The sequence below is a fragment of the Palaemon carinicauda genome, chromosome 26, assembly GCF_036898095.1.
Source record: "Palaemon carinicauda isolate YSFRI2023 chromosome 26, ASM3689809v2, whole genome shotgun sequence".
In the NCBI taxonomy this organism is placed as follows: domain Eukaryota; kingdom Metazoa; phylum Arthropoda; class Malacostraca; order Decapoda; family Palaemonidae; genus Palaemon; species Palaemon carinicauda.
Window position 1 is genome coordinate 103,079,094 of NC_090750.1, and position 15,677 is coordinate 103,094,770.

The 15,677-nt window shown below is 35.9% G+C and overlaps 1 protein-coding gene across 1 annotated transcript; it reads left to right on the forward strand.

The window, feature by feature from the left end:
• Positions 1 to 1,333: 1,333 nt before the first annotated feature.
• On the forward strand, positions 1,334 to 14,822 carry LOC137619735 (facilitated trehalose transporter Tret1-like). The gene is made up of 10 exons (XM_068350034.1): positions 1,334 to 1,482; positions 2,604 to 2,724; positions 5,263 to 5,517; positions 6,029 to 6,157; positions 7,174 to 7,383; positions 8,803 to 8,999; positions 9,200 to 9,350; positions 10,532 to 10,675; positions 12,339 to 12,442; positions 13,777 to 14,822. The coding sequence occupies exons 2-10, from the start codon at positions 2,631 to 2,633 to the stop codon at positions 13,918 to 13,920; spliced, it is 1,428 nt and encodes a 475-aa protein (XP_068206135.1). The 5' UTR covers positions 1,334 to 1,482; positions 2,604 to 2,630; the 3' UTR covers positions 13,921 to 14,822.
• Positions 14,823 to 15,677: the final 855 nt, after the last annotated feature.

Sequence of the window (15,677 nt, forward strand, 5' to 3'; positions counted from 1 at the left end):
ATCCACGCCAATTAATACATGTTAAGGTCAAAGGTCAAGGTCAAGGTAAGAAAAATCACAAGCGAAGACAGTGGAAGAAGTAATAGCAACACTCAACAAATCTATAAAAAAAAAAAGTACTTCATCTTAATTGTTCATTATTTCTCTTGTAGTTTATTTATTTCCTTGTTTGCTTTCCTCAATGAGCTATTTTTCCCTGTTGGAGCCCTTGGGCTTATAGCATCCTGCTTTTCCAACTAGGATTGTAGCTTAGCTAGAAATAATAATAATAATAATAATAATAATAATAATAATAATAATAAACAAACAAGAAAATGCGGTGATGACTGACGTAACAATTAGTCCACATTTTTAAAAGATAAAAAATCTTTAATCTAATCTCCAACTCCTTAAACTCCTGATATGAGCCAAGGTAGAAAAACTAGCTAGAATACTAGCGCTAGAGTTATGGGGTCCTTTGATTGGCCAGACAGTACTGCATTGGCTCCTTCTCTCTGGTTAGGGTTCATTTTCCCTTTGCCTACACATACACCGAATAGTCTGGCTAATACTTTACATATTCTCCTGTCCTCATACACTTGACAACACTGAGATTACAAAACAGTTCTTCTCTCTAGGGGTTAACTACTGCACTGTAATTGTTAAGTGGCTACTGAGATTACCAAACAATTCTTATTCACCCAGGGAGTTAACCACTGCACTGTAATTGTTCAGTGGCTACTTTCCCCTTGGTAAGGGTAGAAGAGACTCTTTAGCTAAGGTAAGCAGCTCTTCTAAAAGGACAATCCCAAATCAAACCATTGTTCTCTAGTCTTGGATAGTGCCAGAGCCTCTGTACCATGGCATTCTACTGTCTTGGGTTAGAGTTCTCTTGCTTGAGGGTACACTCGGGCACTATATTTCTGTCTTGTTTCTCTTCCTCTTGTTTTGTTAAAGTTTTTATAGTTTATAAAAGGAAATATTAATTTGAATGTTGTTACTGTTCTTAGAATATTTGATCTATCCTTTTTTCCTTTGCTTACGTGGCTCTTTTCCCTGTTGGAGCCCCTGGGGTTATAGCATCCTGCTATTCCAACTAGGGTTGTAGCTTAGCAAGTAATAATAATAATAATAATAATAATAATAATAATAATAATAATAATAATAATAATAATAATAATAAAAATTTCTTATTGTTATTATTATTATAATTATAATTATTATTATTATTATTATTATCATTATTATTATTATAATTATTATTATTACTTAAAAGAATAACCCTTCTTCAGACATTTCAATAACCAGAAAAGATTACGAAGGGTTCTGATAATTATATCTAGATATGATTATGACTGATTACATTTGTGCATCACCTCACAGTTTGTACAGATTATTTTCTTCTGTGGAGTCACTGTGCATCTCAGCATGAGGATTCCTACTTGAATCCTGCAAAGGAGGGAAGCGTAGTCCAGTGCAAAGGATCTTTCTAAACATATTAAGGTAAATCGAATTCTTCTATTGTTTTCTGTTTCTAATACACTTTCACGCTTAGTAACTAGAATGTATATGAGAGAATTGCCTTAGTTATTCCCCTTGAAATTCCCAGATAGGATTCGATATTGAAATGATATTATGGTTGTTATTTACTTTTATACATATATATATATATATATATATATTTATATATATATATATATATAAATGTATGTATATATATGTGCATATATATATAAACATACTGTATATATATATATATATACATATATATATATATATATATACATATATATATATATATATATATACATAAATATATATATTTATACATATATATATATATATATATATAAATGTATATATATATATATGTGTGTGTGTATATATATAAATGTATATATATATAAATGTATATATATACATATGTATGTGTATATATATATATATATATATAAATGTATATATATATATATGTACATATATATATATATATATATACAGTATATGTGTATGTGCATGTCTGTATATATATATAAATATATATATATATATATATATATGTATGTGTGTGTATGTATTCATAGTATTTTCATTCATATAAATGAACTTTCGCAATTATGGTAAATGCCGATAACTATGGAATGTCCATTTTCAACATAACATTTGTATTTTTATCATTATTATCATTACTTGCTAAGCTACGACCCTAGTTAGAAAAGCAGGATGCTATAAGCCCAAGGGCTCCAACAGGGAAAATACCCCAGTGAGGAGAGGAAATAAGGAAATAAATAAACTACAATCAAAATGAAATACTTTATGTACTTGTTACTCTCCTAACCAGATAAAGAAATGACCAATCCCTTTACATTCATTTACTTGAAGGAGCTTCCACCCAGTTTAATGGGATGAGCTAATAAATATTAAAACATTTTTGCAAAAAAATCAATCAACGCAAAGAAACGTCATGTATAAGCTTAATTTCTTCCTTTCATTATACTATGGTAAATGAATAAACCTGTTTCATATGTATTTCATCTTAGTGAAATGAAGAAATAGGAACTGGATCAAAATTCAATTGCAATAAATTAATTCAATTGTTAAAGGATGAAACTTCTTCATTTCAGGGGATACCCATTCAGATCATCGAGACGATGGGGGTAGGAGAAAATTCTACCGTTGAGGAAAAGTCTACAGCTGAGGATGTGAAAGCCTCTAAGGGGAAACAGATTTTCTGCGCACTCTCAGGTCAGTTTTAATCGTCTGTTTCTAATATTCTGCCATTTGCCTCCTCTTACTTTTCTATTAATTCTACTTACAGATTGTGTAAACAGGTCATAACTCAAAGAGCTATAGAAAGACGGTAAGTTTTTCCACAGAACACAAGACCGGAATTAAAAGAAAGATAAGCATGGGATGGAGAACTTTTTGTAAACAAAAAAGGACTATGAAATGTAAAATGTCACTTTCTCTAAAATGAAAAGAATTTAATCAGATGGTCCTACCCGTTTTAACTTATGCATCAGAAACTTGGAGACTTACTAAGCCTTAGAACACAAGCTACTTATAGTTCAAAGAGCTATTGAAAGACAGTAAGTGTCTTCCCAGGACACGAAACCGAAATTAAAAGAAAGATAGGCATAGGATGGAGAACTTTTGGTAAACAAAAAGGGGTTATGAAAAGTAAAATGTCACTTTCTATAAAAAGAAGAGTATTCAATCCGATGGTCCTACCTGTTTTTACTTAGGAATCAGAAACTTGGGGACTTACTAAAGCCTAAGAATATAAGCTAGTTATAACTCAAAGAGCTATGGAAAGATAGTACGTGTTTTCCCATTACATGTGACCGAATTTAAAAGAAAGATAAGCATGAGTTTGAGATTATGAAATGTAAAATGCCACGTTCTCTAATATGAAAAGTATTTAATCAGATGGTCCTAGCTGTTTTTACTTATGCATTAGAAACTTGAAGGCTTACTAAATTCTTAGAACATAAGCTAGTTATAATTCAAAGAGCTATGAAAGACAGTAAGTGTTTCCACAGGACACAAGACTGAAATCAAAAGAAGGATAAGTATGGGTTGGAGAACTTCTGGTAAACAAAATAAGATTATGAAATGTAAATTGCCACTATTCTCTAAAAAGAAAAGTATTTAATGAAATAGTCATACCAGTATTAATTTATGCATCAGAAACTCTGAGCCACAATAAAGCCTTAGAACATAAGCTAGTTACAATTCAAAGAGATTTGTAAAGAATAATGATGGGAATAACACTAACAGAGAGAAAAAGCGCGACATGGATACGAAAGCAAACTAAAGTGCATATCTACCTAAATATTTATCCGTTATTTTTGCCGAGTCGTGAACACTAGTAAATGCAATATTTCAATAAGTTGCTTGTATCACAATCTGCAGCTGAATGTAAAAGTTGCTTATTTCCTATTGTACAGTTGGCTGCATTAATTCCGTTACACTTCTCGGGAAGCTAAGAAAATGTCATTGTACCGGAATTAATGAAACCAACTGTATATGATAACTACCTCCTGCTCTTACCAGAGGGACCGGAAGAGACAGCAGTTATACGTCTGGCAATGCTGCTAAGCGTGACCTGCAAGATATATATATATATATATATATATGTATATATACATATATATACATATATATATCTTATGTGTGTATCTATCTATCTATCTATCTATCTATCTATCTATCTATCTATCTATATATATATATATATATATATACAGTCAGACCCCATTCTTCATGAGCATTAGGTAACGGAGACAGGTGCAAAAAGCGCGATTTCGCGATTGCTTGATGCCCTAGGGTGGGATAACTCCTAACTTAACAAGTTACTACCCACTGCCTATGAGCGGGTGTCTGAGCGGATGAATGAGACAGTACATCTATACACATGTCCACTATGTACTGGATATGGTAAGGCTACAGTGTAGTACGTAACACTACAGTACGTAATCGTTGCCATGACCGAAACTATAATTTTACCAAGAAGTCATTATATACATAGCCTACATTTACATATTGTACAGCATTGTAGAGTACAGTACGTAGTTAATGCTGTTCTTCATAATATGTATACAATTTAAGATGAACTAAGTGTACATATTTTATACAATGACCATTAATCATTTTCGTACAAAGTCTACGCAGCAGCCTTGAAGTATGACGCAATTCCTGTGGCATTATCTCTTGCACAGTATTGTACGAAATTTGACGTCTGCAGTAACCCGGTATGAATATTTACGTATGATCTTGTAGCAACGGCAAGGCAAAAGTCGGGCAAAACACATAGGCTGGGATGATGAGGAAGATGTATGCACTAGAAGACATAGAGAAAGAGTGAGGCAGATTCAGCGAGAGCTGAGATGAGCTGGGCGTAGAGAGAGGGAAATGGCACAAAGCGAGCCCAATGCAAAGGAGCATGGGCCATTTGAAGTTGTCGTGCAACAAGATTTTTTATCATGAATATTTGATTTTTCATTTAATAGGTATTATGGTTCTCTGTGTCACAATATAGTAAGATCGCGAAGTATAAATTTGCGTAAAGCGTGGGCTGCTTGTATATACATTGCCAGACACTTGACCTTTATTATATACTTTCACTTACTTTTCTTTGATGGCTGCTTTTCAGGTCCCATATAGCAGGAGAACCCTACTCTCTACAGGACATCCGCTGTCCGTTCAGAGTCTAATATAGTTTCCTTCTTTATAATTCGCAGCTGAATACCAATTTGCTTATTTCACATTCCTTCTTTACAGCCACCCTCGCAGGAGTCACCCTAGGAACAGTGACAGGTTTCACATCCCCGGCCGGACCGAAACTCCTAAATCCCGACAACCCAGCAGACGGAGACCTTCGCCTGAGCGAACTGCAATATGATTTCTTCTCTTCGTGCATTACCCTGGCGGGCGCCTTTGGGGTGTTGCTCTTCGGGTACTTTCTGAATAAGTGGGGGAGGAAGATCAGTCTCTTGGTTACCGCAGCTTCGGTTTTTCTGGGATTTGTCATGATTGGTACATGAAACTTCACACTTTTTTGAAAATTATTAAACTAATGACCAATCTGCTCTTTTCGGTATGCCGTGATTGGTACATGAAACTTAATATTTCTTTGGAAATTTTGAGCTGATATTCAATTACTTTTTTTTTTCAATATTTTTATCCTATGATTCTGTGCATTTGTGACATTGAACTAATGACCAAATCACTCTTTTTTGAGATGATCGGTACATGAAACTTAAAATATTTTTGAAAATTTTTAAATTAATGATCAATTCACACCTTTTTAAATAATTTTGTCTTATGATTTCATGAATATATAATAATTTTTGAATTTATATCTAGATTGTTTCTCAAAATTAAACTAAATCAATATGTTAAAACATTGAAATAGCTCTTTCCAATTCATGCAATATGAACATTAAGACTATTTTTTTTTTATCTCGCATGATGAATAAGCTCAATGACATACAATAGTAGGAAAGGTTATCTTGACATGATCCCGAAAAACTTGTTTTTTAAAAAGCCGCTGGACCAAACTTTCCTGTTCTAATGGTTGGACGGATCATAAACGGAATAGGCCAGGGCGGAGCAATCGTGACTGTCCCTGCGTACATCGGAGAAATTGCTACTCCTGATATTAGGGGTACCCTTGGTAAGTATCTTCATTATTAGTCTTCTTCTTATCCCTACGTTAAGGGGTCGGTTGCCTGATGCGACCTTTCCAAATGCTTCGACTAAAGTGCTTTTAGCACTTGTTGGAGGATTGGTAATGTTACTCCTCTATGTAAATGTTTTTGTGGTAGCTCAAGTCCAATTGATTAACGCCTGTGACGGGCCGAGAGAAGGTTGTGACTCAAAGACAGGTTGAAAGCAACTGAGTGAGTTTATTATAGAACACTCTCCTTTATATACAAATTGACACCGTTACCGATGAGGAAAAACAGACATGTTTATTCAGGTTCTTTTTAGTGCGAGGGGAGAGCAAAGATACAAGCAATATATACACAAAATGAAGTATGTACGATCGTGTGACACACGGTTGGTACACGCCCAATTTCCATAACTCCCATACTATCTAAAGTTTTTTAACGTCTTCTGGTAAAACGTCTTAATAGGTTTGCTGAAGGTAATCATCTGTTCCCTAGTTTGCAATTTGGTTTTCATAGAGGCCTTTTAAGCATGTGATGGCCATCTTACAATATCCCATGCTTATTTTCAAACTTAAACAGTTGGGAGTGGGTGGGTCGTTTCTGAGCATTATTATTGAATTTTTAAGTAACAGATCCCAAAGAGTTGTTGTTGGTAAGTATCTTCATAATTAGTCTTCTTCTTATCCCTACATTAAGGGGTCGGTTGCCTGATGCGCCAATGCCTTAGATCAAACGCATTCTTCATTATTAGTCATCTTTTATTCTGTATAGTTAGCTAAGTTGTTGGCTATTTTTTCCTAATCTATTCAGTTGATATAATTTTTAAAATCTATTTAGTGTACACTTGAACATAACTCCTGTCTAATACAACGGTAATGTATATGTATATATACAGTGGTCCCTCAACTACTTCAATATGCTACCTTATATGGCAATGTTTTTATTCTTTTAATCTATTTTCACTTCTCTTTGAAGACTCCTGCTTCTCTGTCATGATTATTTTCTCTTCTCTCCGAAGCCTGCTGCTTCTCCGTCATGATCAACGTAGGCAACCTTTGGGCCTTTGTTTTCGGAGCAATCATCCCCAGTTGGCGTTGGTTCGCAGGAGTGAACGCCATTCCTTCAGTCTTGTGCTTCGTGTGCGTGATATTCATCAAAGAGTCTCCGCAATTTCTACTGCTGAAGAAGAGACCCAAAGAAGCGAGAAAAACCCTTCAGTACTTCAGAGGTAAATTAAGTTTCTTTGATTTACGTGTTGCAGTTGCCAACTATGATTTTAATGCCAAACATTCCCCATGTCCAAGTTATTTGTGTATTGTATTTATATATATATATATATATATATACATATGCATATATATATATAGAATGTATACATACATATATATATATATATATATATGTTATATATATATATATATATATATATCCCGTCTGAATGGGTATACTTTAATGTGGTAAAAAGGTTTGTGTATCTCTATGGTCAGCATTTTCTTTCAAAGATTAACTATACTCAATGCAGCCAAAAATGGCTGATGGAGGAGGACATCTGGTTTTAAACGGTGCCACTGGTGTCATATCTCCACAGATCACCAGCCTATTCTTCAACCACTCCTCATTACTCTCTTTCTCTTATTCTATTTCTCTGATTTATCACTTTTTTCTCTGCTTATCCCTTCTAAGACTCATATATTCATATCACCGATTTTATAGCTTATTATCCCAACTGCCTTTCATTCATTATTACGATGATTGCACCTACCCCGTCCTATCCCAGTCATCCACCTCCCTCATCCCGGTCACCCTTCGTTTAGGCAACTCCAACAGAGAACCCACGTGGATCGCATTTTCCTTTTATGTAGAGAGTTTCTTTTTCTTTCATATTTTATCCATTCACATCAGCTCAGGCTTTTACCAGCTTCATTGTTCCCTCTCTTAACCGGCTGTTGCTCACAGTCTTTGAGACTCCTTGCCCAGAGCATACCATCCCATCCCCTCCCACCTACAGACCATTACACACTACACTCACTTGGCAGGAAGCCTTCCCTTCCATAATTCACTACCTCTTCCTTTAAATTCTTATGCTTCTTTTTCCCAAGGGACACTGCTTTTCTGAGATAACGCTTCCCAATTGCTAGAACTCCTCTTCCCATGGACATTACAATGGAAGCCCCCTCTTAAATGTATAATTTCTTATATATTTTTTTCATTCGTTGTGGATGTGGTGTCACAGTGTGTATGATGAGGCAATGTCCAGCACATGAGCTTGGGAAGGCCGAGCTCATATGCCATGTCTAGGATGAGAGGAAACCTTTATGCAGAAAATACAACTTGTATTTAATCAATGGTGGTGTGGAACAGAAGTTATTATAATTTTGGATGCACTTTCAGAAATAAACAATTTATATAGAAACAGAAAGAGAGTAAGAAAGACAAAGGGTAAGGATGATCAGAGGGAGAGGAGAAAGAAGGTAAGTCCCTGATCTGTGGAAATGTGGCAACAGTGAGGAATCTGTTTAAAGCTAGGTGCCATTTTTCACTGCATTAAGCATAAGTTACTATGCTTGTGGTTTGCCGTGTAATGCCATAAACAGAGCTAGAGTTCCGGTATTCCGGAAAAGGTTTTCAATGACATTTTGCTTTGCAGGTGACAGTTATGATGTCAGCCATGAATTCGAAGAGATGGAGAAGTTTGTAGAAGAACTGAAGGAGAACCACAGCTCCTTAAGGGATCTCCTTCTGCCTTACAATTTTAAGCCGGCCGTCATCTGCTTGACGATCCTCTTCCTCGATCAAGCGACTGGCATTATGCCCCTCCTGTTGAATCTTCAGAGTATATTTATGGTACAGAGAGAGAGAGAGAGAGAGAGAGAGAGAGAGAGAGAGAGAGAGAAAGTACTATGTTAAAGATCAAGGTCAAGATCGTGCAAAAGGTCGACTGAATTAAGTCTAACCTTGCGAAATAAGCTGCCTCGGTGGAGGTATGCTCTCTACTGAGTGCCCCTCTGATTCAAAATACATTCATTCTTAATTTTTTAATACAGGAAGCATCAGCGAGCGTCTCCGACGACCTGTCATCAATAATCACAGGGATCGTGCAATGCGTGTCCAGCGTCATCTCAGTCTTCATCATAGACAGAGTAGGTCGTAAGCCGCTGTTGATCGTTTCGTCTTCCGCCATGTGCTTATCCTTAGGTCAGTTGAAATTTATAACAAGATTTGTTTTATGAAAACTTAAATTTCCGTTCCTGCCAACATGCTTCCATTTAATGATGTGGCCAGATTGTGAAATGATATTCCCTAATCTAGAGGTTGAAAATGTCCTTGCAGGCATGGTTTCGGCTATGAGGCATAGGTTCGAATCTTTGCCCAGCCAGAAGCTGTTATCATAAATGAATTTCCAGTGGATATATATTCCCAAAGGTAGAATTCGATATTAAATGTCATTGTGGTTTGTGGAATGATGTTCCCAATCTGGTGGTTAAAAATGTATCTCTCTTGTTAGATTGGTAGAGTCCTTGCAGGCATGGTTTCGGCTATGAGGCATAGGTTCGAATCTCTGTCCAGCCAGAATCTGTTATTACAAATGTATTTCCAGTGGATATATATTCCAAAGGTAGAATTCAATATTAAATGTCATTATGGTTTGGGAAATGATAAAGTATGATATTCCCTAAGGGTAGAAGAGACCCTTTAGCTATGGTAAGCAGCTCTTCTAGGAGGAGGACACTCCAAAATCAAACCATTGTTCTCTTGTCTTGGATAGTGCCATAGCCTCTGTACCATGGTCTTCCATTATCTTGTCTCTTCCTCTTGTTTTGTTACAGTTTTCATAGTTTATATAGGAAATATTTATCTTAATGTTATTACTGTTCTTAACATTTTATTTTCCCTTGTTTCCTTTCCTCACTGAGCTATTTTCCCTGTTGGAGCCCTTGGGCTTATAGCACTGTAAGTCGAATGTTTGCAAGTCGAATATTTGTAAGTCGAATGTTTGCAGGTGAAAAGTTTGTAAATAGAATGTTTGCAAGTCAAATGTTTGCAAGTCGAATGTTTGCAAGTCAAATGTTTGTAAGTCGATTGTTTGCAAGATGGATGTTTGTAAGTCGAATGTTTGCAGGTCAAATGTTTGTAAATAAAATGTTTGCAAGTCGAATGTTTATAAATAGAATGTTTGCAAGTCGATTGTTTGCAAGTTGGATGTTTGTAAGTCGAACGTTTGTAAATAGAAATTTTGCAAGTCGAATGTTCGCAAGTTGAATTTCCGTATGTCGAATGTCTGCAAGTCGAACGTTCGCACGTTGAATAGTCCTAAGTTAAGGACCTTCTAAATATACTTATCATAATATAAATACAAATGGTTTCCCTCCCTACAGTGGCGCTTGGGAACTACTTCTACCTGAAGGAGGAAGACGCTGAATGGACGAGGAGTACCTTAGGGTGGTTGCCCTTGACCTGCCTTATGTTATTCATGTCAGGAATGAACGGAGGATTCTTCCCAGTCATCTACACTTTAATGGGTCGGTTATCGAGATGTTATCGTTATCACAATGTTATTCGCTATATAGAGACTAAGTAGGTATACCATTATAATTCAACTGTGACGTCTGGCTTTACTACCGCCGCCGACGAAGATAGAAGGAGGTTATGTTTTACCCACTATTTGTGTGTGTGTTTGTTTGTTTGTTTGTGAACATCTTCCTGGCCACAATTAACTGAGATGTAAAAAGATAGAAATTATTATATTTTGGAAGGTCAAGGTTAAAAGTCAAGGTCAAAGGTCAAGGTCAAAGATCAAGCAAAATGTTCAATTCTCGTAATCAGCCATAAGTTTGGACATCGTTGTCGCAAAGACTTCAAACTTGGTTCATATCTAAGTGTATGAAAATCCACGTCAATTAATACATGTTAAGCGCAAAGGTCAAGGTCAGGGTCGAGCAAATTTCGAGAAATAAGCTTACGCAGCGGAGGTATGCGCTCAACTGATTGCCCCTTTTTTTTAATATTTTTTTTCATTCGTTTTATTATTAAATTGATTCTCATTCTCATTATTCTTTTATTATTAAACAATTTATATAATTTTTTTATTAATTTTTTGTACTGGTATGTTTTCTCTATTGGGGCCCTTTGTCTTATAGCATTCGGTCTCTTCAACTTTGGATTACAGGTTGACTTCTACAAATGCCACTACTATTTGAAAAACTAATTGAACTCCTACCATGGCCTTCCACTGTCTTTGGGTAGAGTTCTCTTGCTTGAGGGAACACTCTGGCACACTATTCTATCTAATTTCTCTTCCTGCTGTTTTGATAAAATTTTTATCGTCTATATAGGAATATATATTTCTATGTTGTTACTGTTCTTAAAATATTTTTTTCTCCTTGTTTCCTTTCCTCATTGGGCTGTATTCCCTGTTGGAGCCCCAGAGTTTAAAGCATCCTGCTTTTACCAACTAGGGCTGTAGCTCAGCAAGTAATAATAATAATAATAATAATAATAATAATAATAATAATAATAATAATAATAATAATAATATCTTGTTGGAGCCCTTTGGCTCATAGCATCCTGCTTTTCCCAACTAGGCTTGTAGCTTAACAAGTAATAATAATAATAATAATAATAATAATAATAATAATAATAATAATAATAATAATAATAATAATAACTTGTTGGATCCCTTGGGCTTATAGCATCCTGTTTTTCAAACTAGGGTTGTAGCTCAGCAAGTAATAATAATAATAATAATAATAATAATAATAATAATAATAATAATAATAATAATAATAATAACTTATTGGAGCCCTTGGGCTTATAGCATTCTGCTTTTCAAACTAGGGTTGTAGCTCAGTAAATAATAATAATAATAATAATAATAATAACAATAATTTGTTGGAGCCCTTGGGCTTATAGTATCCTGCTTTTCAAACGAGGGTTGTAGCCTAGCAAGTAATAATGATAATAACAACAAGAACAACAACAACAAATATAATAATTTGTTGGAGCCCTTAGGCTTATAGCATCCTGCTTTTCATACAAGGGTGTAGCTTAGCAAGTAATAATAATAATAACTAGAACAACAACAACAACAATAATAATAATAATAATAATAATAATAATAATAATAATAATAATAATGATACTATTATTTGAAGAACTAATTAAACTCCTACTTTATTTTTTCAGGCGAGTTACTGACGCCAGAGGTGAGGGACATAGTAGGAAGCGTATCCGTCATGTTGAGCAGCGTCTCAGGATTTGTGTTTTCTATCACTTTTCATCCGATGCAGGCAAGTCTCTCAAGTTCTATTAGATTTATTTTAGAATTTTGTTCATTTTCAACAGGCCACAGACATGTGCTTCTACTTCCATCTGTTTATGGTCTTTCTGTGCGAGTTCATATCCCATGATTTTAGTGATTGGTACCCATGGTTGAAATACCATCATCATCATCATCATCAGTGACTAGTCCACAGCAGGATAAAAGCCTCAGACATTTGGTATACCATTATCATTCTCATCAGCCTTTAGTCCACAGCAGGATAAAGGCCTCAGACATTTGGTATACCATTATCATTCTCATCAGCCTTTAGTCCATTGCAGGATAAAGGCCTCAGACATTTGGTCACAAGGGCTAGGCAATCTTCAACAGCAGGCCTCAGACATGTGCTTCTACTTCCATCTGATTATGGTCTTACTATGCAAGTTCACACTCCCTGATTTTAGAGATTGGTAGCCATGGTTGAAATACCATTATCATCAGACGAAACTAGTCCACAGCAGGATAAAGGCCTCAGACATTTGTCCACAAGGGCTAGGCAATCTTCAACAGCAGGTCTCAGACATGTCCTTTCTACTTCCATCTGTTTATGGTCTTTCTATGCAAGTTCACACTCCCTGATTTTAGTGATTGGTAGCCATGGTTGAAATACCATTATCATCATCATCATCATCAGTGACGAGTCCACAGCAGGATAAAGGCCTCAGACATTTAGTCACAAGGGCCAGGCCATCTTCAACAGCAGGCCTTAGACATGTGCTTCTACTCCCATCTGTTTATGATCTTTCTGTGCGAGTTCATATCCCCTGATTTTAGCGATTGGTAGCCATGGTTGAAATACCATCATCATCATCATCATCATCAGCCTTTAGTACACTGCAGGATAAAGGCCTCAGACATTTGGTATACCATTATCATCCTCATCAGCCTTTAGTCCGCTGCAGGATAAAAGCCTCAGATATTTGATCACAAGGGCCAGGCCATCTTCAACAGCAGGCCTCAGACATGTCCTTTCTACTCCCATCTGTCTATGGTCTTTCATGCTTAATTTTAGTAGAACTATTCCCATTTTTCATGTAAGATATGGTCAATTTAATTATTTATATTAGAGCATTTTATTATTACAACCCTAATTGGAAAAGCAGAATGCCCGAGGGCCCCAACAGAGAAAATAGCCAACTAGGGTTGTAACTTATGTAGTAGTAGTAGTAGTAGTAGTAGTAGTAGTAACAACAACAACAACAACAACAACAACAATAACAATAATAATAATAATAATAATAATAATAATAATAATAATAATAATAATGCTTTCATTATCTTTTTTCGTATCTCTACGAGCAGGACGCAATGGGTATGTATGGCGTGTACTGGTTTTACGGAATCATGTGCTTCGTGGCCCTTCTCTTCTGCGTCGTGTTTGTGCCAGAGACAAAAGGGAAGACGACGCAAGACATAGCAAGACATTTTGGCAACCCTGCAGCCTGATTTTAGCGATTGGTAGCTATGGTTGAAATACCAACATCAACATAATCATCATCATCTTCATCCGCAGCAGCAGTAGCCAGTCCACTGCAGGCTAAAGGCTTCAGACATTTGGCCACAATGGCCAGGCAATCTTCAACAGCAGGCCTCAGACAAGTCTTTTCTACTACCATCTGTTTATGGTCTTTCTATGCAAGTTCATACCCCATGATTTTAGTGATTGGTAGCCATGGTTGAAATACCACCATCATCATCATCATCATTAGCCGTAACTAGTCCACTGCAGGATAAAGGCCTCAGACATTTGGCTACAAGGGCCAGGCAATCTTCAACAACAGGCCTCAGACATGTTCTTCTACTCCCATTTGATAATGGTCTTTCTATGCCAGTCCATACCCGGAAATTTTGTTTACCTCGTCAATTCATGGTCTTCTCTTCCTTCACCTGCCTCTTTTGCAATCTCCAGGGGACCAGCAAGAGCAGGGGCCCATCTAGAGCAGGGGCCCATCTATAGCAGGGTCCCAGCTAGAGCAGGTGCCCCGCTAGAGCAGGGGACCATTTAGAGCAGGGGCCCAGCTAGAGCAGGGGCACAGGTAGAGCAAGGGTTCAACTAGAGCAGGGTCCCCACTAGATCAGGGGCCCAGCTAGAGTAGAGGCCCAGCTAGAGAATAGGCCCAGCAAGAGCAGGAGCCCAACTCTAACGGGGGCTCAGCTAGAGTAGGGACCCAGCTAGAGAATAGGCCCAGCAAGAGCAGCAGCCCAACAAGAACAGGGCACAGATAGACCAGGAGCCCACCAAAAGCTGGGGACTATGAAGACTCTTTTCTTCTCTTATTGTTGAATGTTAAAACTATAGAGTAATCACTCCAGTTGGGGTATTATTGTAACAGATTATATGAAAGGTTTGAGTTAAAAATTACCGCCAGGGGGGGGGGGTTCCCCAAATAAGCGAGAAGCCTTGCTGTGCTGTTATGGTTCAATACAGCACTCCTACGATGGACTTGAAAAAGCTTTAAGTTAATCTAACTTTAAGTCTAGACATATATAACTGATCTATTGGTGATAAATGTTTTGTATACCAAATAAATTTAAGGCTATTGTAATACCAAAACGTTTTTTTGTAAATATAAATAAAATATATCCGTTACTTGTTGATTATAATTTCACGACCATATTACCACCAATAGCGTATATTACAGCGAGGTATTTGTTATAGTAGGAAATTAAAATTTGATATGAGCGAATTCTTATGAAACGCGAATACAAATGTGGATAGTAATTAAGTCATTAATTCGGAGTTTGGATGTCTCCTCTATATAATAAACCGTAAGTGTCTGATTATATATATATATATATATATTCACTTATATATATATATATATGTGTGTATATATATATATATATATATATTTATGTATATTTATGCATATATATGTGTATATATAATATATATACATAATATATACAGTATATATAATATATATATTTATATGTATATATTATATATATACATATATATATATATATATATATATACATATATATATATATATATGTGTGTGTGTGTGTGTGTGTATATATATATATATATTACACACACACACACACACACACATATATATATATATATATACACATATGTCACAACAGACACACTTGGAAAACAATGAACGAAATCTCACAGAAAGCTTTAGCAAGCACATAAATAATAATAAAAAAAAAGCTCACCTGTGTTTACTGCAACGCAAAATCTTCTCCAA